At 55.5% G+C, this 23,027-nt stretch overlaps 1 protein-coding gene and 1 non-coding gene across 3 annotated transcripts in view; one reads left to right on the forward strand and one right to left on the reverse strand.

The window, feature by feature from the left end:
- Positions 1-21,668, reverse strand: part of SEMA4B (semaphorin 4B) — a 40,650-nt gene extending 18,982 nt beyond the window's left edge. The window contains exons 1-2 of one of the 2 annotated variants that reach the window (XM_058736536.1): positions 21,572-21,668; positions 7,379-7,629 (exon numbers count right to left, since the gene is read on the reverse strand). In XM_058736536.1, the coding sequence (XP_058592519.1) occupies positions 7,379-7,514 (136 nt within the window). In that variant the 5' untranslated portion in view covers positions 7,515-7,629; positions 21,572-21,668. Of the gene's footprint in view, positions 1-7,378; positions 7,630-8,210; positions 8,229-21,571 lie in introns of those variants that run through there. The other variant, XM_058736535.1, reaches the window with a different exon arrangement.
- Positions 20,769-20,841, forward strand: TRNAR-CCU (transfer RNA arginine (anticodon CCU)). The gene has a single exon. It is a non-coding gene; the product is annotated as a tRNA-Arg (tRNA).
- Positions 21,669-23,027: the final 1,359 nt, after the last annotated feature.

Consider the following 23,027-nt stretch of genomic DNA (forward strand, 5'->3'; position numbering starts at 1 on the left):
TCCCCTGGTGTCAGCCACACCGGCCTCAAGGGTCACTTCCTGTCTCCCTCACACTCCTTCTGGGCGTCTAAGAGCTAATTTCCTGGAGCACCTACTAAGCATTTCAGATGGATCAGTGCATGAGATCCTGGCAAGGCTGTTGTGACGTCGGTCTCACCACCTGTGGCTTTCAGATGAGGGTTACAAGTGAGGTGACTGGCCCGCGGTCGGCCGGTCACAAAGAGTGTGGAGCTGGGATTTGAACCTGGGCTAGCAGCTTTAGCGTTTGTGTTCTTAACCTCCCTCAGCCCCTCTAGGGTTTCCTCTTGAATGTTCCTGTTCCCTGGGGTCTGCCCTTGGCCTCTAGGTCACACACCCACACCCATCGCTTCAACAACCCGGACGCTGGCAACCCCCAAATCTCTCCACCCAGGGCAGATCTTCCTCCAACACGCCGGAGCCCGCTGTGTGGGAGCCCCGCCGTGGGCACCGTCCACCACTGCCCCCTTCCAGACGCACACTTGGGCCTGGCGTCTTGTATCTCTGTGGGCATCACTCATCCAGGGGAAACCCGGGCAGGTTCCTTCCTCCCTCTCCCATGGACATCTGATCCATAATCAAATCCTACCCATTTTGACTCCTCAATATTTTCCAAATCTATCCCCCTTATGATCCTTGCTCCCATGGTCCTGGACCAGGCCACCACCCTTTCCCACCCAGGACACAGCAGCCCAGCCTCCACGCTGCAGCCAGAGGTCTCTCTGGGAACTGTCACTGTCCTGTATAAAACCCTCAGCTGTGCCCCACTGTCCAAGCCCCTAATCACCAGCCCTTACCACGTCTCCTTCCCCTGCTGCAACTCAAGGTCCTGTGTCTCCTCTCTCAGCCAGCCCCACCGCCTGGAATGCCCTTCCTTCTCACCAACTCCTCTTCCTGTGAGACTCAGCCGGGTTTCACCTCCTCCGGGAGGCCTTCCTGAATCCCCCGCTGGGTGAGAGCCCCTTCTCTGTGCCCATCATTTCCTCTTCCCACCTCTCAAGGCTCCACCGGTCACATCGTTTGCTGATGGGCTTTCTGTGCCGGTCTCCTCCACCAAGTTGAGAGCTTCCCGAGGCTCAGGACGGTCTTAGTCATATTTGTATCATCTGTCCAGGCAGGTAAGGCCCAAGCTGTTCAATGAACATGCGACTGAACGAATGACTGACAGAATGCTAAGATCTGATTCAGGGTACTCTGGTCCAGGGAAAGGCCCTAGATTCAAAGAGGGCAGCCTAGAGGTCCTGAAGCCTCTCGCTCACAGGAGTGCTGCCTGTGAAGCACTTGCCCCTGCTCTGCCCCCTCCCCAAAGCACTGACCACTCAGTCCTGCAAGCTCAGGGCCCAGACAGAAGTGTGGCGGCTGAAAAGTGCCACAGGGAGACAAGAGAGAGGTCACAAGGGCTGCATAGGGAGCCTCGATGCCCACGTGGGAGCTCTGACTTTCATCACTGACCAGCTGTGCCATCCGAACAGGGACCCGCCGTCTCTGACAGGGAGCCCTCACCGCGGCTGCTGCAAAGACCGCATAAATGCAGCACGAAGAAGTGCCAAGCCCTGCTCCCAGGTTAGGGGGTCACAGTCGGGACTGACCCTACCCGTGCCCCCAGCTCTTCCTACTGTCTTCCTTCCTCCCCACCCCTGCTCTGACTAAACACCCAGCACTCTGGCCACCTCAGACGCCCACTGATGCAGGAAAGAGGGGACGAGGGCAGGTGGGGCTGCAGCCGCCTGGAGCCAGGAGTCCCTCTGACCAGGTGGCTCCAGCTCAGCCCCGGGTGCATTTTGCTAACTGGAATGCGGGCCCAGCCTTGCCAGATCTTCAGAAGAGCTGGAAAATTGGATTTTTACTTAAAACGTCCTGAGCTTTAAAGATCAGCAACTAATTAAAATTTCCTACAACACTTGGAGGCCAAAGAAAATCTATCTCCAGGCTGGCTCTGGCCTGCTGCCCCCTGCCCCCCCACCAGTTTGCAAACCTGTGTCTCAGATGTTTGCCCCCCACCGTCGCCTGCACACAACATTCCTGGCCAGGTGTGCTACGCAGGCTGTACTTGCAACTGTGGCCACGCCGTCACGGGCTCAGCCCGGCCCCTTGCTCCCATCCAGGGAGTGACCTCAATATATCTCTTTACCAGATGGAAATACATAACCTATCAATTATTCCAGGGCTGAGCCTGGGCCATTTTGCTGCTTTTGTACACTTCACAACTGAAGTACGAGGCGCTGTTCTAATGGAGAGAATGTGGTTCTCGGGTCAGAGAGCTGTGGCCCAAGGCTTGACCCCAAACCTTTCTAGATGCGTGACCCTGACGACGTGAGTTGGCTTCTCCAGGCCTCAATCCCCTCATACGTGCGAGATGGAACACTACCACCCCAGAGCCCGGCACACAGCGGGTGCTCCGTCCTGGGAGCGTTCATCAGAGGATGAACAAGGCAGGCCAAGAAAGAGGGGGGCTCATCTGGCCCCTGCTCAAGAGTTATGATAACATGAGGGGTTTCTGTCTACCACCCCCACTGAAAAGCCCTCACCACGGGCCGCCAACCTCTCCGGACCCTACTCAATGTCAAAATGGTCTTTTCAGAGGACCCATGAGTCAGACCAGAGAGATCCCATGGAGAACAGGTCAGATTCCAGGGGGGCAGAGCCACATGCCTTGGACAAAATACTTCACCTCTCGGAACCTCAGCTGTCTTATGTTATAAACAGGGATAACATCACCTATTGTGTAGGTGACACAAGAAAACTAAAAGCCCGGTGCCCACAGTAGCTCTATACTTATTACCTTACCTTCCACCTTCTTCTAGGCACTAAACTCTGCAGCATACACACGAGGACGCCAGCTGTGCCACCTGAGGGTGGGGGGTGGTCCTGCCCCATCCTGTGGAGATGGTCACATAGGAGTGGCAGCTAGAAAATGACCAGGGAGACTGCACAGGGCTAGGCAGAGAAAACGCTTGCCTGTGGCTTTGAGAATGGCTGGAGATGGAGCGGAGCCTTTACGGGACCTCGGGCGTCTGTCCCAAGACAGCTACCACAGTGTAAGCCACGCTCCATCCTGGACAGAGGGGGGCCCGGCCGGGAGGACAGAATGCAAGGAGGAGGGGTGGGGAGGGCTGGGGAGGGTCCGGAAGAAGCTCCTCTACCCACCAACCCCAGGGAGGGCCCCAGCAGAGGCCTCTCGGCCAATCCTGAGATCCTGGGCACCCACGGCGGTGTGGGGGTCGGGCCACGGCCTCTAAGAAGGGGACAAAGGAAAAGAGTGATGGACTACCTAACCCGAGTCCAGCCTTTTCTCCAGGCTCCGCGTCATCCTGCCTCCCTTGTGTGGAGGATGAACGTGCAGGTATCTCCAGATGTGCCCCCAAAGTTGTGCAAGCTTAGAGTTTTGCTGGGCTGGCATACAGGCATTGCAACACTCTGCTGAATGTGGGTTATGCACAGGGCAGCGTGGAAGCGGTGACGGGCAGGGGGCAGGGAAAGGTGCGGTCCGGCCCCAGGCAGGGGAGGTGCTTGGGGCAAAGAAGAATTTCAAAAAGCTGAACCAAGACACTTGAAAAGTGCACCCAATTCAGCAGGAACCCCCCCCCCCCCCCCCGAGCCCCACACCGGAGGGCAGGATCTGCACGATCCCATCCCCTGGCGAGGATCTGCGTGTAGGCCGAGCTCGGGGTCAACCAAATTGATGCAAATAACCTCACCAAGCAAGGCAGGCAGGGAATTTCCACCAGAGAAGAGAGGCCGCTACCTTCTTACAGGGGACACAGCACGGGCCAGGCACGGCGCCAAGCGCTTTCCACACGTTATTTCACGGAATCCTCCCAGAGCCCCGTGAGGAGGGTCCTGCCATTACTCCCAGCCTGCCCCAGGTGGTGCAGCGAGGAGGCAGGCCAGGCTTCAAGGCCGGGCCATAAGCGCCCATAGTTGCAGCTCTTTCCACTTGGCTCTGAAGGGCTATGAACAGGCCAGGCCACAGGCCACAGCTGAAGACAAACGCTCATGTGGAGCTGAGGCCACATCGAGGAGGGAGGCCGGTAACCGGCTGGCAGGACTCTGATAGCAGCCCGCACCGGGGGCTTCTCGGGGCGGCCATGCCCCTGGGGGTCCGCTCCAGGGTCAGAGGGCAAACGACTGATCTGTGCCAATGCCCGGTTCCTCAGCTCAATGGCGTTTTGTTGAGCGCCGTCTGCAGGCCTGTGGCTTTATTTATTTCCAATCTGGTTTGGAAACACTGTGTCCAGAGCTTTCCAGACAGGCACTTCTGGGGCAGGAGGAAATTAATAACTCCTTTTAATTGCCCAAAGAAGGGAACTCAATAAGACTCGTGTGAGCCAAAGGAGAAGGTTTGCTTTGTTCCTTTCCACTTGGCCAGGCTGCACTGGCCTTGCAGCTCACACACCGGGGCCATCATTTCCACTCAGCATCTCTCCTCTTCCGAGCCTTCGGTCTTGGAACTCCAAACCGCAGTTTCCAGCGCAAGAGAACCAAAATTCCACACCCTCCTCTGAAGCATTCCTTCCACAGAGACAAGTAACTTCCTCTTAAGGCCTCTCTGCTCGTCCAGCTGGCCCTGGAGCCCCCGGTCCTCCTCCCCCTCCCGACCACTGGATGAGACCACAAATGGGGGATCCCCTCCTTGACAGTCCCAGGAATCCGCTGTAGATCAACAGTAACGAGGGTTCCGTCATCAACTGGATGCTCCACTTCTAGAGATTTTGTTCTGAACCACAGACATAGCCCACTGTCTCTAGGCATCTGGGCCCTCGGGAGCTTGGGTGGGAATTCAGCAGGAGAGGGCAGGTAGCCGGGGAGGGGGGTGCGGTCTCTACTTCCATGCCTGTCTCCCGGTTCCGTGAAGGAGTCCCCATGGTCACCATGGGCCTACCCAGGATAGGCACATCGCCAGGAACATCTAACAAGCCCCCGGGGATGAGGCAGGAAACTGCCTACGGCCATGCTCAGAGGGGGAGTCCGTTCAGTCACGGGGGCATTCCTCTCTGGGGCTTCCATCCCGGGTGGGGTATCAGGGGCCAGGAGGACGTCTAGGGAGGCCAGCGCTCCGAGCTGTGGTGCACATCGGTGAAGTGTGGATGTGTGCTCACAAATTCAGGTGTAGAGGCGCTGCTAACCTATTCCAGGGCTTTGGAGGGGGGCTAGAAAAAGAGGTCCCCTCGGGCAGACCCAGCCTCAAGAACACAGCAGGACGTCTTTTTCTCTAGGATCCGCAGCTTGGAGAGCAGAGTATCGACTGCATATCTAGGCCCTCGGAACTTCTCACGGGGGCACCTTTGTGCGGTGCGTCTGTGCCAGTCCTAACAGGTGAACCTGCGTCTCAGTCCCCTGGGAGTTCGGACTTTAACATACGGGGGGGGGGGGGGGGGGGTTGACACAGACATTCCAGACCGGAGCACCGAGTGACCTGTGTAGGGGGTGCTGGTGTGGGACAGGAGCCTGGCAACAGTCAGATTTGTGGAAGTGGCTCAGGGCTGGGAGCTACGTGGGTAATAACCACCAAGTGTTCTAGCTGCTCTTAAGACGCAGATTCTCTCGGTTCCCACTCAGAGCTCACCGATTCTGCCTCTCAGTTATCCTCTGAGCGGTCCCCGTCCAGTTCCAGAGCTGGACACCAGACCTGCTGCAGTTGATATGACTCTGTGAGCCAGCTCAGGGCCATAAGCGGAGTCCATCAGAGTATTTGTTCTAAGGGCAAAGGCAATTGTGGCCATAACCCAAAGTGGCAAGGCCGTAGGCCGGGGTCCGGATACACCTGTTTATCCTCACTTAACGAGACAGAGCACCCAAGGGACTGTGGTCAAACTAACAAACCAGCGCCGCCCCCACCGCAGGCAGTCACCTGCCTCTGTGCAGCGTGTACAAGAATGAAACCTGTGCTTAACACTTGACAATAACAACGACTAACACTTACTGAGCGGTTTCTATGTACCAAGCCCTGTCCTGAGGACTTTTCAAACATAAACGTATTTAAACCTCACGACTGTGAGGTACGTGCTTTATTATTATCCCATTTTAAAGATGAGGAAATCAAGGCCCAGAAAGGTTCAGTAGCTTGCTCAAGGTCATATGGTTACTAAATGGCCGAGAAGAATTTGAACCCAAGCTATCTCCTGGATACCGTCTTGCAATGTTTCAGACAGGGTTACTGAAGGCCAGGAGACCCTGACTTAACCTAAGTGCTGACTCTGCTACTCTTCCCTTTTGTACACAGAATGTTTTCAGGGGTGGGGATGCCATAAAGAGAAGAAAGTCTGGTACGCTTCCAATCTGTAACCTCTAATTTATATGCCTTTTATTCAAATTCTTCCAATGTGACAACAAGTTAAAGGGCTTAGAGAAACAACATTTACTGAGCCCCTATAAACCTCGTGCCCACAGAACTCACCTAGTATTATGAAATCTCCAAGATAACCTTGCAAGGTACCTACGACTGTGCCCATTTTGCAGATGACATAACCCGAGCACAGGAATAAGGGAATTATTTGGCCAAGAGTAGAAATGAACTTAGAATCCAGGTCCCTCTGATTTCAAAGAGGAGTTGGAGAAGCAGATCCAAGGGGGCAAGAAGAGGGAACAGCCATGGCTGGAAAGGGAGGGGGCCACTGAAGCAGGCGTGAGCACCAGGTGTGGGACCCCACCAACGAGGATGGTACTCCCTGAGCACTCCAAGGAGGAGTCTCTCCCTGGGTTTGGGTATCTCAGAGCTGACCCCATCCCTGGGGTCGCTCCCAGGCCCCCGGAAGGGTTCCTGTTGGGAACCGGCACTGCGCGGGTAGGCCAGGGTGAAAGGCTGGGAGTGGGGACGGGACTCCCGTCCCGCCGCAGCTCGGGAGTCCTGCTGCGACTTGCTGGGAATACCAGAACCCCAGTGTTTATGGGGCGGCAAGTACGGCCCCCTCCACCCCGCGACACCCTCGGGGGCGGCCCAGCGGCTGGCTCTGGTCAGCATCAAAGACAAGCAGATGGGCAGGCGGACCAGCGGGTAGCCAGCACCGGGCGAGGGGGGGCGGGGAGCGAAAGGGTTGGCGGGGGGTGGGGGGCGGGGGGCGCCACCGCCGAAAAGGGCGCCCTACCAAGGGGCGAGCTGGGACAACAGAGCTGGAGAAAGACCCCCTCCCCGCCCACCAAAAGGGAAGAAAGGGGCCCGCGGCCCCACAGCTGCCCTCTCTGCTCTCTCCCTCCCCGCAGCGCTCCGAAAGGAGGAGGGGTCGTAATGGACCCCAAGCCTCCGACAGGCCCCCTCCTCCCTCCCTCCTTTGTCACGGCAGCCTCCGCACGGGCACCTCCCGGCCGCCTCCCCTCCCTCCGACCCCAGCCGGCGCCCCCGTGGGGTCGCCCCAGCGCTCACCCAGCGGCAGGCTGATCCGAGGGGCGAGCGCCCGAGTCGGCGGCGGCGGCGGCAGCAGCAGCAGCAGCAGAAGCAGCAGCGGCGGCCAGGGCGGCAGCGCTCTCCGCTGGGCGGGCGGGCGGCTCCCCCGGCCCATCGCGGCGCTCCGGACAGCGGGGAGCAACGGCGTCCTCGGGGCTCCGGCTCAGGTGGCTCGACTCGACTCGCGGGTGGCGGCCCCGCCCCGCCGTAGACTGCCCGGGTCTCTGGACCTGGGCGGGGAGCTGCGGTCACGTGGGCCGCCAGCCCCCTCCCCCCCCACCCGGCCCCTCCCGGACGGAGCCGGCCCACGAGCGGAGGGAGGGGCCGAAGGAGGAAGTCGGGCGCCCAGCCCGGCCTCTCCCGCTCCGCTCCCGGCCCAACCCGCCCCGCCTCCCTCCTCCCACCTCTCACCTCCCCCCTCCCCGTTCCCTCCTCCCTCCCGGCGCGGGAGGCCCGAGCGGCGGCCGCGCGCTGCGCCCTGCTCTGTGCGCCCCGGGAGCGTGCTCCGCGCGCGCGCGGAGTAGAGCGGCCCCCGCGGTCCCACCCGGCCCCCGCCCCGCGGGCCCTGCCGCCGCCGCCGCCCCACCCCCTTCCGGCTTTTCCAGGACCCCCTGAGCGCGTGGGGTTGGGAAAACGCGTGGGTCTCTCCCTGGGCGCCTCCCGAGGGTCGAGCCTTGGTCTCTCCTCACCCCCCCCCCCCCGCGCTAGTGCTCCTAGCACCCACTTGCCCGTGACCAAAGGAATCGGCCGAGCTCGTGCTGACGACCGGGCTGGTTGCTTCCGAGTCTAATTTCTGCACCGGTCAACCCACTTGGGGTCTTGGCAGGGCGGTCACTACAGGCTCAGCGCCCGCTCTAGGCACCCTGCGCGGCCATCCACGCCTAGGATTCTGCCCACATGAAGCCGCATCTCGGATGGGGGGGGGGGGGTGAGGCAAGATTAGCCTAAGTGGGGTAACGGGGTATAAGGTAGTGCCAGGGGCGTCTGAGCTCCTCCACAGCCTGCACGTTGCCTGGGAGGGGAAAAGACTCCCTCAGATTGGAGTGGAATCCTACAGGCACCCACTTGGAAGAGGCAAGTTCCACCCACCCGCAATCCTCCTGGCTCCTAACATCCTCAGGGATGGAGCTTAGTTCTGCCGGGACCAGGGCTGTCAAGCTGCAGACTGGACCTCCCAGTGGGTCCTGGAATCAATTTAAGGGGTCCCTATTAGCATTAAAAAAGAAGCGGATGGGGCACCTAGGTGGCTCAGCTTTAACTTCTGACTCTTGATCTCAGCTCAGGTTTTGATCTCAGGGTCCTGAGTTCCAGCCCTCTTTTGGGCTGGGGGGGGGGGGGGGGGGAGGGGAGAGAAGAAAAGCAAATATGGAAGTGCAATGATGACGGAAGGGATAAGAAGGTGTGGGGAAACGTGTTTCACCTTTTCCTAAATGTGCACAGGATCACAGTAAAATGGAATTCTTCCTGTACTTCAGGTCAAAGGGAGTTTGAAAACCTCCACTAGGCTGGTCATTTCCAGGGCAGTGGTGCAGGTTTCTCCAGGAATTAGCTGGAAAGTTCCTCTTCACCCCCTGCCAAAACTAGCTTCCTCAGAGCCACCAGCTTTTGCTCTCAGCCCACCCCCAGGGCTCACCGCACCCTCTCCCACAGGGTGGCTGTCAGGAGATGGGCACAGTACTCACACAGCACCAGGTCTCCTCTCAAAGGCAGCCTTCCTCACGCTCCGTGATTTCTGTACCTCCCATCATCCCGACACCCTTCTGTGGACATGGTCCAGGCTAACAGCACCCCTTTATGAAGGGGCTTCCAGCACTGGACACAGAATTCCACACGGGGCGTGGACAGCACCTACCACTCGGGGCTCTAGCATTGCCCAAGCCTTGGACACTTCACCTCTATTAATGGTGTCAGTCTGTCTGTAGCCAGTTATGTTATGTCCAAGCTTCTATCTGCAGCCACGACCTCTGTCCCGAACTCCAGATGGCCTCAACATTTCTACGGGGCTGTCTTGTCTGACAGGCATCTCATATCCAGCATGTCCTACACTAAGCTCCTGACCTCTCCCCTCCCCCTTCCCAAACGGGCCCCTCCTGTATGAGCTTTCTCCATCTCATTTAAAATTTTTTTATATTTACTTATTTTTGAGAGACAGAGACAGAGCACAAGTGGGGAAGGGGTAGAGAGAGAGGGAGACATAGAATCCCAAGCAGGCTCCACGCTCTGAGCCATCAGCAAAGAGCCCAAAGCAGGGCTCGAACTCACGAACCATAAAATCATGACCTGAGCTGAAGTCGGACGCTCAGCCGACTGAGCCATCCAGGCACCCCTCTCCATCTCATTTAAAGGAACTCCATCTTCAAGCTGCTCAGGTTAAAAACCTTAAACTACTTTCTTTCCTCTGGTTCCTCACACCTGACCCCCTAGCAAGTCCATAATCTGACCATTTACCACCTCCCCAGGGGGTGGGGGGGTTGCAGTCAGCACCCTCTTTCTCTTGGTTACTCTGAGGTCCTCCTAATGGCTGCCTCTGCTTCCACCCTGGTTCCCCTGCAACCTGTTCTCAACTCAGCAACGAGAGTGAGTCTTTCGAAACCACAGTCAGGTCATGGCACTCCTCTGCTCGACACCCTCCAGTGAGTCCCCGTCTCGCTCAGACTAAAAGCCCAAGACTTAACAGTGGTCTCCAAGGCCGTGTGTCACCCTCACCCCCACCTCTCCACCATCTACGCCAGGCCCGCCCCCAGGCCAAGCACTCGGGGTAGGACCTTGGCCCTGGCTACTCCCTCTACCAGGAACACTCTTCCCCCAGATAGCCAGTGACTGAGTCCCTTGCTTCCTTCACATCTTTGTTCAAAGATCACCTTCTTGGAAGAATGTGAACTTCTCCCCAAATTCCCCTGACCCTGAGATTTTTTTTTTTCCAAAGCGCTCATCACTCTTGTTTAGTGTTTCCTCATTGTCTGGAATCCTCAGCTGCCCCCACTCCCCAGCACCAAGAATATTGCCTGAGGGACATTGAGGAACAATGTTGCTTATTGAGCTAGTTATTAACTCACACGGCCCAAGCAGTGCCGGGCATATGGGAGACCCTCAGTAAGTCGTGGCTACATGAATGAATGAATGAATATGACCTAAGAGTCACGGAATACTGCTGGCTCATGTCAACAAACCACCAGAGCTACTTTTTTGATATCAACTTTGCTCTAGTAAAGAGTTCCCCCAAAACCTCAAATTACGCAATTTAACATTTTCAACCTAAGCACAGGACTTCATATGGATCTCCTTTAATTGTTTAAAAAAATTTTTTTAAGGTTTATTTATTTTTGAGAGAGAGAGAGAGAGAGAGAGAGAGACAGACAGACAAGAGTGTGAACAGGGCAGGGGCAGAGAGAAAGGGGGAGACACAGAATCTGAAGCGGGCTCCAGGCTCCGAGCTGTCAGCACAGAGCCCGACATGGGGCTCAAACTCATGAACTGGGAGATCATGACCTGAGCTGAAGTTGGATGCTTAACCGACTGAGTCACCCAGGCGCCCCCCTTTAATTTTTTTTTTAAGTTTGTTTATTTATTTATTTATTTAGAGAGAGAGCACGAGCAGGGGAGGGACCGAGAGAGAAGGAGAGAGAAAGAGAATCCCAGGCAGTCTCTACACTGTTAGGGCAGAGCCTGATGGAGGGCTGGAACTCAGGAAGTGCAAGATCACGACCTGAGCCAGACGCTGAGCCAGATGACCGAGCCACCCAGGCGACCCACATTGATCTCTTTGAATCTACTGGTTCTGGTCCAGATTTCATCCTATTGAGGTCATCTTGAGCATTAATCCTGTTATCACACATTTGGCTTCTCTTTTCAGTTCGGAATCATCTGTAAATTTGATAATAACTTCTTAGCCTTTATTCAAGTCATTGATAAAAAATATTGGGTGTCGTGATGCCTGGCTGGCTCATTTGGTGGAACATGAGGTTCTTGATCTTGGGGTTGTAAGTTCAACCCCCATGCTGGGTGTAGACATTACTTAAAAATAAAATCTTAAAAAAATCTATTGGGTGAGCAATCCTAGCACCCAGCTCCTGGTTCCTAAATAACACTCATTTATAAAAGGTACCGGGACTCCTTGGGGAAATGAATGGGAAAGCACAAGGCGAGCCTGGGACATTTCGTTGGGCTAGAAAGCAAGGAAGTTATTAAAGATTAATGGGATGGGGTCAAAAAAACTCTGACCCCGCTTGATGACTAAACTTGAGATAATTTGAAAATCAAAAAGCATACTGAAGTAATGGGTTCTAATGCATCAAAAAACCCCAATCCATTAGTCCACAGTGAAACTGAGGAAAACACACAGAGAGAAAAAGAAAGGAAGCTTTTCTTTACAAAGGAATGTTAGCTGATGAAGAAGAATAGACTTCAGAAAAATCTTGATTCAAGCAAAGGTAATCAATGGATGCTAAGCCATCGGGTGGAAGACTGTTAGGAAACCGTGGGTTAACAAGGTCTCAAAGTCTGTCGTAACAGCGACTTTACTAATTACGGAAGGGAAATCGGAACTCTGAGGGACAGCACTGGCTGCCACCATCCTAACCAAGAGGTCTAAAGTAGCATCACCAGTAAGGCGACTAGCTGACACAGTTCCCCCCCCAGCACGATGCGGTAAGACATGCAAAACATTAGCAGTCCTCGGAGCACATCTGTCAATGCTGATACATTGCTGATACATTCAGCATCTACATTCTAGGTTGGACTCTTCCAAAAGGTCAGTCTGGGGACACCTGGGGGGCTCAGTTGGTTGAGCTTCCGACTTTGGCTCAGGTCATGATCCCATGGTTCATGAGTTCCAGCCCTGCGGCTGTCAGTTAGTTCAGGGCCTGCTTCAGATCCCCTGTCCCCTTCTCTCTCTGCCCCTCCCCCGCTCATGCTCGCTCACACACCCGCACACTCTCTCTCTCAAAAATAAACCTTAAGGGGCGCCTGGGTGGCGCAGTCGGTTAAGCGTCCGACTTCAGCCAGGTCACGATCTCGCGGTCCGTGAGTTCGAGCCCCGCGTCAGGCTCTGGGCTGATGGCTCGGAGCCTGGAGCCTGTTTCCGATTCTGTGTCTCCCTCTCTCTCTGCCCCTCCCCCGTTCATGCTCTGTCTCTCTCTGTCCCAAAAATAAATAAAAAACGTTGAAAAAAAAAAAAATTTAAAAAAAAAAAAAAAAAAAAATAAACCTTAAAAAAATTTTTAGGGGCACCTAGGTGGCTCAGTCGGTTAAGCGTCCAACTTCGGCTCAGGTCATGATCTCACGGTTCGTGGGTTCGAGCCCCGCGTCGGACTCTGTGCTGACAGCTCAGAGCCTGAAGCCTGCTTCAGATCCTCTTTCCCCGCTCTCTCTGCCCCTCCCTTGCTTGTGCTCTGTCTCTCTCAAAATAAACTTAAAAAGTTTTTTTTTTTTTTTTTTAATTTTTTTTTCTCAACGTTTTTTATTTTTATTTTTGGGACAGAGAGAGACAGAGCATGAACGGGGGAGGGCCAGAGAGAGAGGGAGACACAGAATCGGAAACAGGCTCCAGGCTCTGAGCCATCAGCCCAGAGCCTGACGCGGGGCTCGAACTCACGGACCGCGAGATCGTGACCTGGCTAAAGTCGGACGCTTAACCGACTGCGCCACCCAGGCGCCCCTAAACTTAAAAAGTTTTTAAAAATAACGTCAATCTGGTGAAAGACAAAAAAGACAAGGGGACTATTTTAGATTAAGAAACTAACAAGACATGGGAATGCAAACTGGTGCAGCCCCTCTGGAAAACAGTATGGAGGTTCCTCAAAAAATTAAAAATAGAACTACTCTATGACCCAGCAATTGCACTACTAGGAATTTATCCAAAGGATAAAAAAATGCCGATTCAAAGGGGCACATGCACCCCAATGTTTATAGCAGTGCTATCAACAATAGCCAAAGTATGGAAAGAGCCCAAATGTCCAACAACTGATGGACGGATAAAGACGTGGTATATATACAATGGAACACTACTCGGCGATGAAAAAGAATGAGATCCTGCCATTTGCGACAACATGGATGGAACTGGAGGCTATAATGCTAAGTGAAATTAGTCAGTCAGAGAAAGACAAAAATCACTCATATGAGGACTTTAAGAGACAAAACAGATGAACATAAGGGATGGGCAGCAAAAATAATACACAAACAGGGAGGGGGACAAAACAGAAGAGACTCATCAATATGAAGAACAAACTGAGGGTTACTGGAGGGGTCCTGGGAGGGGGGGGATGGGCTAAATGAGGAAGGGGCACTAAGGAATCTACTCCTGGAATCACTGTTGTACTATAGGCTCACTAATTTGGATGTACATTAAGACAAATAAAAAATGAAATAATAATAAAAAAAAAGAAACTAACAAGGCATGATAATCACATGAAATATGTGAAACTGATGGGATCTTGAAAGAGAAAAACAGAACGCCAAACAGAATTGGGAAAATGTTACGAAGCACCGTGTGTCAGATATTATGGCACTAGTGGTCACTTTCTTAGGGATTGATAAAGGCATTGTGGGTTCAGGAGAATATCATCATCCTCCAGAAATGCCTGTTGAGGTTTTGTAGAGGTAAAGTGTCATGATGTCTGCAACCTACTTCCACATGATTCAGCAAAAATAAGTGTGCTGTCTGCGTATGGGTGGGTGTTAGAAACGGTGTGAATGCAACTGTCACAAAGTTTTAACCATTAATTAACATAGAAAAGTCACAGGTGTGGGGCGCCTGGGCGGCTCAGTCAGTCAAGCATCTGACTCTTGATTTCAGCTCAGGTCATGATCTCACAGTTCGGGAGGTCGAGCCCCATGTCAGACTCTGTGCTGACAGTGCGGAGCTTGTTTGGGATTCTCTCTCTCCCTCTCTCTCTGTCCTTCCCCCCGGAGTGCTCCCACCCATGCTCGCTCTCTCACTCTCTCTCTCAAAATAAATAAATTAAAAAGAAAAGAAAGGTTACAGGTGTTTTTGTATTAGTGTTTTGGAAGTTTGGGGGGGGGGGGACTGGGTAAGATGGGGCCAAAAGCAGAGCCCGGCGCCACTAGAGACCTCTATCAGGGTGAAACTGATCAACATCCTTTGAGGGCTGAACAAAGAGCTGTGTCCTAAGTGCCCTCCTTAGCCCACACTTCTCCGTAGTATCCACAAGAGTATTATGAAAAAAAATTGCAAGAAATCTTGACATCAAGGTACCAACTACCTCGGTGCAGCATTTCCTTGTACCGTCTGCCTACCATTCTAACCCAGAACAGGGCCTGGGCAGCGGCACGCGCTCAGTTGGTATTTGTTGAGTGCCCAAATCCCCGTGTCACCTAGCTCCCCAAATGGCAGCAAGGCTGGTTTGCCCTAGTGTCTTGGCAACACAAGGGTTGTCTGCCTGTTCTGCTCATCCCCAAGGAGAGGAGGCAGGGGCTAACGAGGCCTCGCCGGGTGGTTAATTATGCCCTGCTCACGGCTGCCGAAATGCTTCAAGTACGTCTTATGCCAACTGGGTGGCAAGCCTCTTGGGGAGAGTGACCAGTCTTGTCTTTGGAACCCCCACCGCCTAGCACGGCGCTCTGGTAGGGCTGACAAAATGAGGGGCCCAACTCTGGCCCGGAGAAGTGCCCTCCAATCCACACCCCACCCTCGGCCCTCGTGGGCTTCCCTGTCTTCCGTCAGCATGCTAATTTGTTCTCCCCAGGCTGGAAAAAACAGGAGGACGATGGACTGAGAAAAACCTCATTTGAGCTGACTTCCTGTGGGCTCAAGAGTGGTTCCCAAGCCAACGCTGTGTCTCCTGCTCCCCTATGCCACTCTTGGACGTAGGCAAGTCTTTCTCGGCCAGTACATCGGTGTTTATAAAGAGCTCAGGGGCGGCTTGGAAAGACAGCATAAAAAGAGAGAAGAGAAAAGCAATGCTTCTGTGTAGGCCCCCCCCACCCCCGCCCACTGCCAGCAAGATGAAGTCGTCAAGCCTGGACCTCTCTTTCCCCATCCGCACTCACATAGCCCTGGCCCTTCCTCTTCCCATCCTGACCCTGGTCCCTTCTCTCTGCTTCTGTGTTTCTCCCTCCCTCTCAATCTCTCCCTTTCTCGCCCACTCTCTAGCACACAGACACACACACACATACACGAGAAGGACAAAAACGCACAAATGAAAGGTAAACGGTGCGTGGGAATACACATCAAGGGGCCAAACAAAACTCCTCTATGGTGAGAGATGTTCGGACAAGGGGGCACGTGCCTAGTATAGGCAGACGAGGAAACTTTAGGGATGACCCAAATATTCTCTGTCTCAAGCTGGGTGCCGGTATCCCAAGTGTATACGAATGTTAAAATGTTTTGAGTTGTACACTTAAGGTGTGTGTTTTCGGGGCGCCTGGGTGGCTCAGTCGGTTAAGCGTCCGACTTCAACTCAGGTCATGATCTCGCAGTCTGTGGGTTCGTGCCCCGCATCGGGCTCTGTGCTGACAGCTCAGAGCCTGGAGCCTGCTTCTGATTCTGTATCTCCCTCTCTCTCTGCCCCTCCCCTGCTCATGCTCTGTCTCTCTCTGTCGAAAAAAAAAAAAAAAAAAAAAGATGTGTGTTTTCCTGTAGGTAAGTTCATATCTTACACCTGTTCTCATGGGGGAAAAAAATCACAAAGAGGCCAAAAGGTTAAACAAAACAACCTGGGGGGGGGGGGCACCTGGGTGGCTCAGTCGGGTTAAGCGTCCAACTCTTGATTCTGGCTTAGGTCATCATCTCACAGTCATGAGATCAAGCCCCGAGCTGGGCTCCACACTGGGCATAGAGCCTGCTTAAGAGCCTCTCTCTCTCCTTCTCTCTCTCTCTCTCTCTCTCTCCCTCTCTCTCAGAAAAACCCCAAGTCACCTGTAGGATCAAGTGGGGGAAGAACAAAGTGAGAAGAGCGACAGAAGAGGGAGAAAATGAAGAGAAATAAGAAAGGCTACAAGAGAAGGAGGAAATAAAGGGAAGCCCGGGTAAAAACACAAAGCGAACGAACCCACGTGCCCACCGCCTCTCTAACCCACTCAGCACAGAGGGAAACGGCAGGGGACGCAGGCACAGGGCAAGCGCTGGCAGTGGGGTGGTCAGCCCAGGGCACAGCCGGCTTCCCCAGCAATCACTGTTCATTAATCATCTATCGGTACGGCCCCTGCGCAGGTGCAGGCGGTCCACGACCTCGGGCACCGACGGCTCCCGCCGGGGGCCCCCCCCACCCCCGCCCCCACCGCGGCCAGGCCCTCCTGCTCTCATTCCCACCCAGGGCAACCTTGCTTTCCAGCTCCCACAATTCCACCCCGGGAGTCACTGCTTTGTTTGCTGGCCACGGGGAGGGGCCTCCCGCCAAGCCCAGTGGAGCCTGAACCCAGAGGTCCCGTCCGCCCCTCCCGGAGCGGCACCGCGCTCCGCCCCATCCTGGGTTCCGCTGGCAGGCTGCCCGGCCAGGCCTCACAGACACGCACTGGCTGCGGCCCAGCTCCCCGGGGCCTTGGCCCCCCGCCACCAGCCCCTCGTAGCCCTGGGCCCTCCTCTCGTGCCAACCTGCAGCTGCAGCTTCCCCACCCCCCACCCCTGCCGGGGCTGGGCACCTCCCCGGGGGCTGGGCAGCGGTTCAGCTGCGGCATCAATACGTTTGGATGAGGAAGCGACACCAGCCGGCACACCCTGCGTGTGCTTTCAAATCTGCCAACGACTCCAGCTCCTGGGGGCTGGGAGCATCCTCCGGGGGCCGCAGCCTCTGTGGCTGAGGCCACTCACAGGGTGGGCGCCAACACTGCCTTCGGATCCCCTAGGCAGCCTTTAACCAGAGTCTGGCAAAAAATGCCGGTGGGCCCGTGGCCGTTCCCTGCTCTAGTCGGACCCCTCCACCGGTGCCTGGGTCTCTCCGGCTCCGGTTAAGTGCTAGAACCCAGTGGCCAAGCACGCCAGCTCTTCTGTCCCAAGGAGAATCTCGGCCCCACCCGTTACCCTGTGGGCCGTGGGCACGGCCACACCCCACGCCGACGTCTCTGCACCTCGGCTTCCTCCGCTGTGAGACGGGAGCACTAGCAGAACCTCACGGGGCTCGGCGGGAGAGCGAGCACACGAAGTGACCGGCAGCGCGGCACTCGGTGAATAGTCTGTGAACACAGCCAGGCCTCTTATGGGGGCAGCTCGCCTCGGTCTACCTGAAAGTTGGCACGACCTCGGTTACTTTTAACCACCTTATGTGCGCAGGCCCGAGGACCCCCTTTCTGGCCTCTCCCATGGGGCTCAGCTGCCTCCTGCAAGCCCAGAGCCGAGGCTGCACCTCTCGGAGGGGGAAGGAGCTGGCCCGCCCAGCCCAGGCCCCGGCCGCGCCGGCTGTGGCAAAAAGCCTGCCACCTGCTCCGGTGCCAGCCCCGCTGGGGCCTGTTGGGGCCTGAGTCGGCCACTCCCTGGGAGGGGATCCCCTGCCCCACGGGGCTGTGGTGCAACCAGCAGGGCTCAACCTGTCCCAGTCCTGACACGGGAGAACATGAAGTTACCACTGTCGCTGCCCTGCCCCCGACAAGTTCAGGAGGGGCTGTGTGCCTGTGCCTGCGGGCCTGCTCACACAGGGGGCCCGGAGGGCCTGGGGGACGCTTGGTACCTGCCACCCGGAAGGGGCACAGGGACCCTCCTTCTCCGAAACCACTGTGGCCACTCATAGGTGGGAGGTAGATGTTCTAAAGATCTAGGGAAGTCTGGTTTCCAGTTTGACTTGTCAGGCCTGGGGCCCCTCCCTTCCCCAGATCCCAAGAAGTCAGGAATCCATTTCCCCATTTGCAACCAAGTTCTTCCTCCTTGAATCCCACTCTGGGCTCCAGACTCCTGGCCACCGGCCCACGAAGGGAGAGAAGGCCCGGGCCAGCGCCCTTCCTCCACCCCAGGGAACTAACCTCCTTTCCAGAAGCCTAAGGCTCTCCCTTCCCAAAGATGAGGGGCTCTTTGACCCCTGTGGTCTCCCGGTCGCCTCAGGTCACCCAGTTATCCCCCAGAGAGACGACCTTGCTCTTGGTTCCCGTGCTTCCTGCAGGGTGGACCGAGGCAGGCAAGCCCACCAGGGTGATGCGGGAGGGACCGGTGGCTTCCACTGATTACCTGCAGTTCCAAAGGCCGCACCATTGCCCTGCTTTGCCCGGGGGGGAGGGAGGTGGACCCACCCACCACACCCTAAAGCAGTGGTGTCAGGAGACAACATCACAGAAAGCAAAGATCCGTGCTTGGACAGTTATCTGGCATACCAGTCACCCAGCCCATGACCCCGGCAAAACCACTGATGCATTGTGAGTAAGCCCTGGGCTAGAGTACGCTATGAGGCTCCCAGGGGGCCCAGCTTGTCCCAAGCAGAGGAGGGATTCTGAGGGCCCTGGGCCTGGGGCCTGGACCACCCAGCTGCGTAGGCATTGCCCCAGCTCCCCCAGCTGCGCTTTCCACAGGGACCCCATAAACCCCCTGAATGAGAGCAGACCCACCTTGATCTTCCCAGGAGCTTGTTCTATAAGTGTTGCCTTAGTTCTTTCATTACAGCCTATGAGCAGCAAAGCAGAGCGGGGGGGCCCCTTAACCCCAAGGGTGGGCTTCAGGGAGCTGAGAACCCCAACAATGAAACGTCGTTTCTGGTGAGAGGGATCAGAGCTTTCCTCTGATTTTAAAAAGATCGCTATTCCCTTGGGGCACCTGTGTGGCTCAGCTGGTTGAGCCTCCGACTTTTGATTTTGACTCAGGTCATGATCCCAGGGTCGTGGGATCGAGCTCAGTGCTGGGCTCTGCCCAGAGCATGGAGCCTGCTTGAGGTTCTCTCTCTCTCTCTCTCTCTCTCTCTCTCTGTCCCTATCCCCTGCTTATACTCTCTCTCTCTAAAATAAAACAAAATATAATAATAAAAAACCCTCCTCCCCGCACACAAAAAAGAACCATTTCCACGAGATGTGCTAATCTGCAGACACAGGGACCTTCTAAAATCAGCCTTTATCAGGTAAGAAGAAATTATATCCCATTCTGAAGTAGTTTTATAACCTTGACACGAACTGTCTGGCAAACTATTCCCACGTGAAGCCAAGTTCCACCTATAGTTAGAATTGCAACCAGGGTTTTGTCTCAAGGTACAGCTATCCTCCTCTTGATAATATAAGCCACTGTCCTTTTCCCTTCCTCCTCTCTCCCCTTTTCCTTCCCTCTTCCCTTCCCTCCTTTCATTCACTCAACAAAGTATTTCTTGCACACGTGCTACTTGTCAGCGCTGATGACACTGAAGGAAACTGACATGGTTGCTGCCTTCATATTGCTTACAGTTTACCAGGATCCCTTAAACTGTTCTTTCCAGGGAATACCCATCCTGGTCCACATTTGTCCAGACACTTTCACTCACTCCTTCCTTTGTCTCCCAACAAAGGTATCAGCCAGGGCCCCCTTGGCAGAACCCCAGAAGTGCTCCCAGGAGGCGCAGGCTAGACTCCTGGATATTTTCAGCTGATTTCCGGAGCTGCCCCTCTGGGCTCCTGCTGCACTGTGCTCACTTTTCCAAAAAGGCACTCGCTGTGCTGTAGTGAAACGCTCACCGACACATTGCATCCCTCTCTCGCCATCTCTTCTACAAGCTTTTTGAATGTAGGGGCCAGGCCTGCCTAACTCAGGTTTTTAATCTCGAGCCCCAGCGCAGAGCTGAGAAGCAGCGGGTACCCAGTAAATGTTTAATAAATGAACAAATGAGTTTTCTGCTCTAGCTGACTGCCTCGAATCACTTCCAAATGATTCATTCAAGTGTTCCTTCCTGGATCTCTTTTCCCACCCTCCTCTCAGGCTTTTCAAAGGAAAAAGCACTTCACTGATGTGGGAAGTCTTACTTCCCTGCTTTAGGGCAGCCAAAGGGTTTCTTCCTCATCTGTCTGAACAGATTTGTTGGCTTCAAAAGACATGGTATTTTGGAGAGCTGCTGAACGCTTGGCTCCTGGAGGTTTATTTCAGGCAATCATGTCAGATATCGCTTTAAAACATGAGCCCAAGGCACAGGACCTACATGCACGAGGTAGAGAGCAGCTCTTTCCAGTCTCCCCAAGGCTCCAGCCTCCGTGGTCCATCTTTGGACCACCTGTCAACAAAAGCTTGAGCCCTGGCTTGCAAAGACACGTATCCCAGATTTCCCCGAGCTTCAGTAAAATAACCACCAAAGGCGACAACCACGGGCCTGCAAGTCAGGATACAGGGTTCAAACGGTGACCTTCCCAACCCACTGTCATCCTGGGAAGTAGTTTAACTTCTCTGGGTCCAGTTTCTTTTACGAAAATGAGAAGATGGAATCAGATGGATTCCTAAACCTCTTCCAGTTCTAAAGCATCAACGGGGAGGGGGGGGCGGGGCGCCTGGCTGGCTCAGTCGGTGGAGCATGTGACTCCTGATCTCAGGGTCATGAGTTCGAGCCCCATGTTGGGTATAGACATTACTTAAATAAATGAAACGTAAAAACATAAAAATAAAGCATCAATCGGAAACAACTTCTTTTGAATCACGAGCTTCGCCGCTCTTGTGGCATTGGACGCTTACAAGAATCCTGTGACTCATAAATCAAATTACCTACTCACATTCGTGTTAGGAAACGTGAGCAGTGGGCTCACGACCTTCCCCAGGTGATCCAGAGCTCCCGGGTCTTTTTGCCAGACCGGAATGACGGCACAGTGGCCACCAGAGCCGCCTCATTTCCAGGATCCCAACCAACCGTCTTTCCTTCCTAACCCCCACATCCACGTGTCACTCAGAAACAGCCATGACAAAAACCCTAACTCAAAGGCCCCAACGACTTCCATTCTGAGGAGGGACCCGGGCTTTTTCCAAATCCCAAACGACTTCCCTCCCGCCAGCGCTCCTGCCTCTCTTTCCACTCCAGATTTGGGAGCAGGGAGCAGGGGAGCAGGAGTAAGACACCGATTAAAAGGCCTCCGCGCAAAGGCCCCGGGTGGCCATGGGAACGAGGGCCCAGCCTCCGGCGCTGCCATGGCAACGCGCTCCCCCAGTGGCCGGCGCCAGTGCCCATCAGAGCGTGCAGGTGGCGCCCTCTCGGGAGAGGGGCCCGGCGGGAAGCGGGGGCGGCGGCGGCCTCTCGGTCTCGCCCGGGCCCGCCCCCTCCCGGGCCCGCGGCTCCCCGCCGCCCCGCCCCCTGCGCCTACCTGCGAGGGTCACGGCCCCCGCGCGACCACCGCCCACGGCAGGGCCACCTCTGGGCCGCGGCTCCTCTTCCCCAGTCGCCCTCAGGCTCGCCCCGCCTGCCCGGCCGGGCCGACGCACTGCCCGCGGACGCGGAGTGACCCCCCGAACACCTCCGTCCCGCGCGGCGTCCCCGGAAATGCGGGGCCGCGGCCAAGCCCCGCCCCGCCCCGCCCCTGTTTATGGGAACTGTCGGGAGGCGCCCTCGGGGATCGCCCGCTGCCCAGCGGGGCCCTGCCACTGCCACGCGCCCCCGGGCGGGGACGGTCACTCTAGACTCGCCGCTGTACCCGTCTCCCCCGGTCGGGATGCCTCCACTTACAGCTCGTCAGCCCAAGGAGGCCGCGGGGGCTTCGGGGGCCGCGGAATTGCGCCCTCCCTGACCTTGGGAAGCCAGGCCTCGCTTGTCCTGGGCCCCGCCTGGGACGGGCTCACTAGCTAAACCGACAGGCGGGAGTTGGGGTCCCAGATCTACGACCAGCTAACTGGCTGTGTTACCTAGGACGGGATCCTTAACCTCTCTGAGTGGGCATCAGTACCGTGGAGACCTCACAGGGTTGTGGTGAGAAGTGCATTTATGTAGGCACACACCTGGCGCATGGTCAGCTCTCAATAATGGCAGTATTGTTTCCAACGAGAGGCAAGTGAGAGCCCAGCGCAGAGCCACCCTCCACGAAACCACCCACGCCTCTGCCCGCGGTAAATACTGCTCGCAGCGTCCCTTGACCTGCCTTGGGCCACGCTGTGAAAGGGAAACGAAAAGAAACGAGATCTGCAGGAGGGGTGAGAGACACGGTTATAAATACCCAGCATTTATCAAGTGACCTTGGCTCGTCCCTCTCCAGCCCTTGCATCCTGGCTGTCCTGTCTTCCAGGAAAGTAACAGCAGTTCTCAGGGCGGTTCCTGAAATAACCAGTTCTGGGAGTGTAAGTGGCTGAGCCGGCCAGAGCTGGCTGGTCAAGGGGATGGGGAAACAGGAAGACAAGTGCCAGCCTTTCCCCCTTCAGGTGAGGCCAGGCCAGGCCTAAGTGCCTGCGCACTGCTCCTCTGACCTCTTCCCTTGTCTTCCCTCAAAGGGACGGCCGGACTCCCGCCGACAGTGCCCCCCCATAAAAAGATAGAGTGGTTATTTTGTTGTCTGTCTACAAAAGTGAACACATACTTACTGCAAAAATGATGGAAAACAGAAACACAATGAAAAATACCCATAATTTCACCTGCCTGGAGACCACCAGGGTTAATATTTTCTAAAGTTTTTTTTAAGTTTTAGAGTGAGAGTGTATGTAAGTGGGGGAGAGGGACAGAGGGAGACAGAGAGGGAATACCAAGCAGGCTTGCCGCTCAGCTCTGTGGGAGCCAGACCTGGGGTTCAATCCCATGACCTTGGGATCATGACCTGAACCGGAATCAAGAGTTGG

This window comes from Neofelis nebulosa, chromosome 7 (genome assembly GCF_028018385.1).
Source record: "Neofelis nebulosa isolate mNeoNeb1 chromosome 7, mNeoNeb1.pri, whole genome shotgun sequence".
Taxonomy (NCBI): Eukaryota; Metazoa; Chordata; class Mammalia; order Carnivora; family Felidae; genus Neofelis; species Neofelis nebulosa.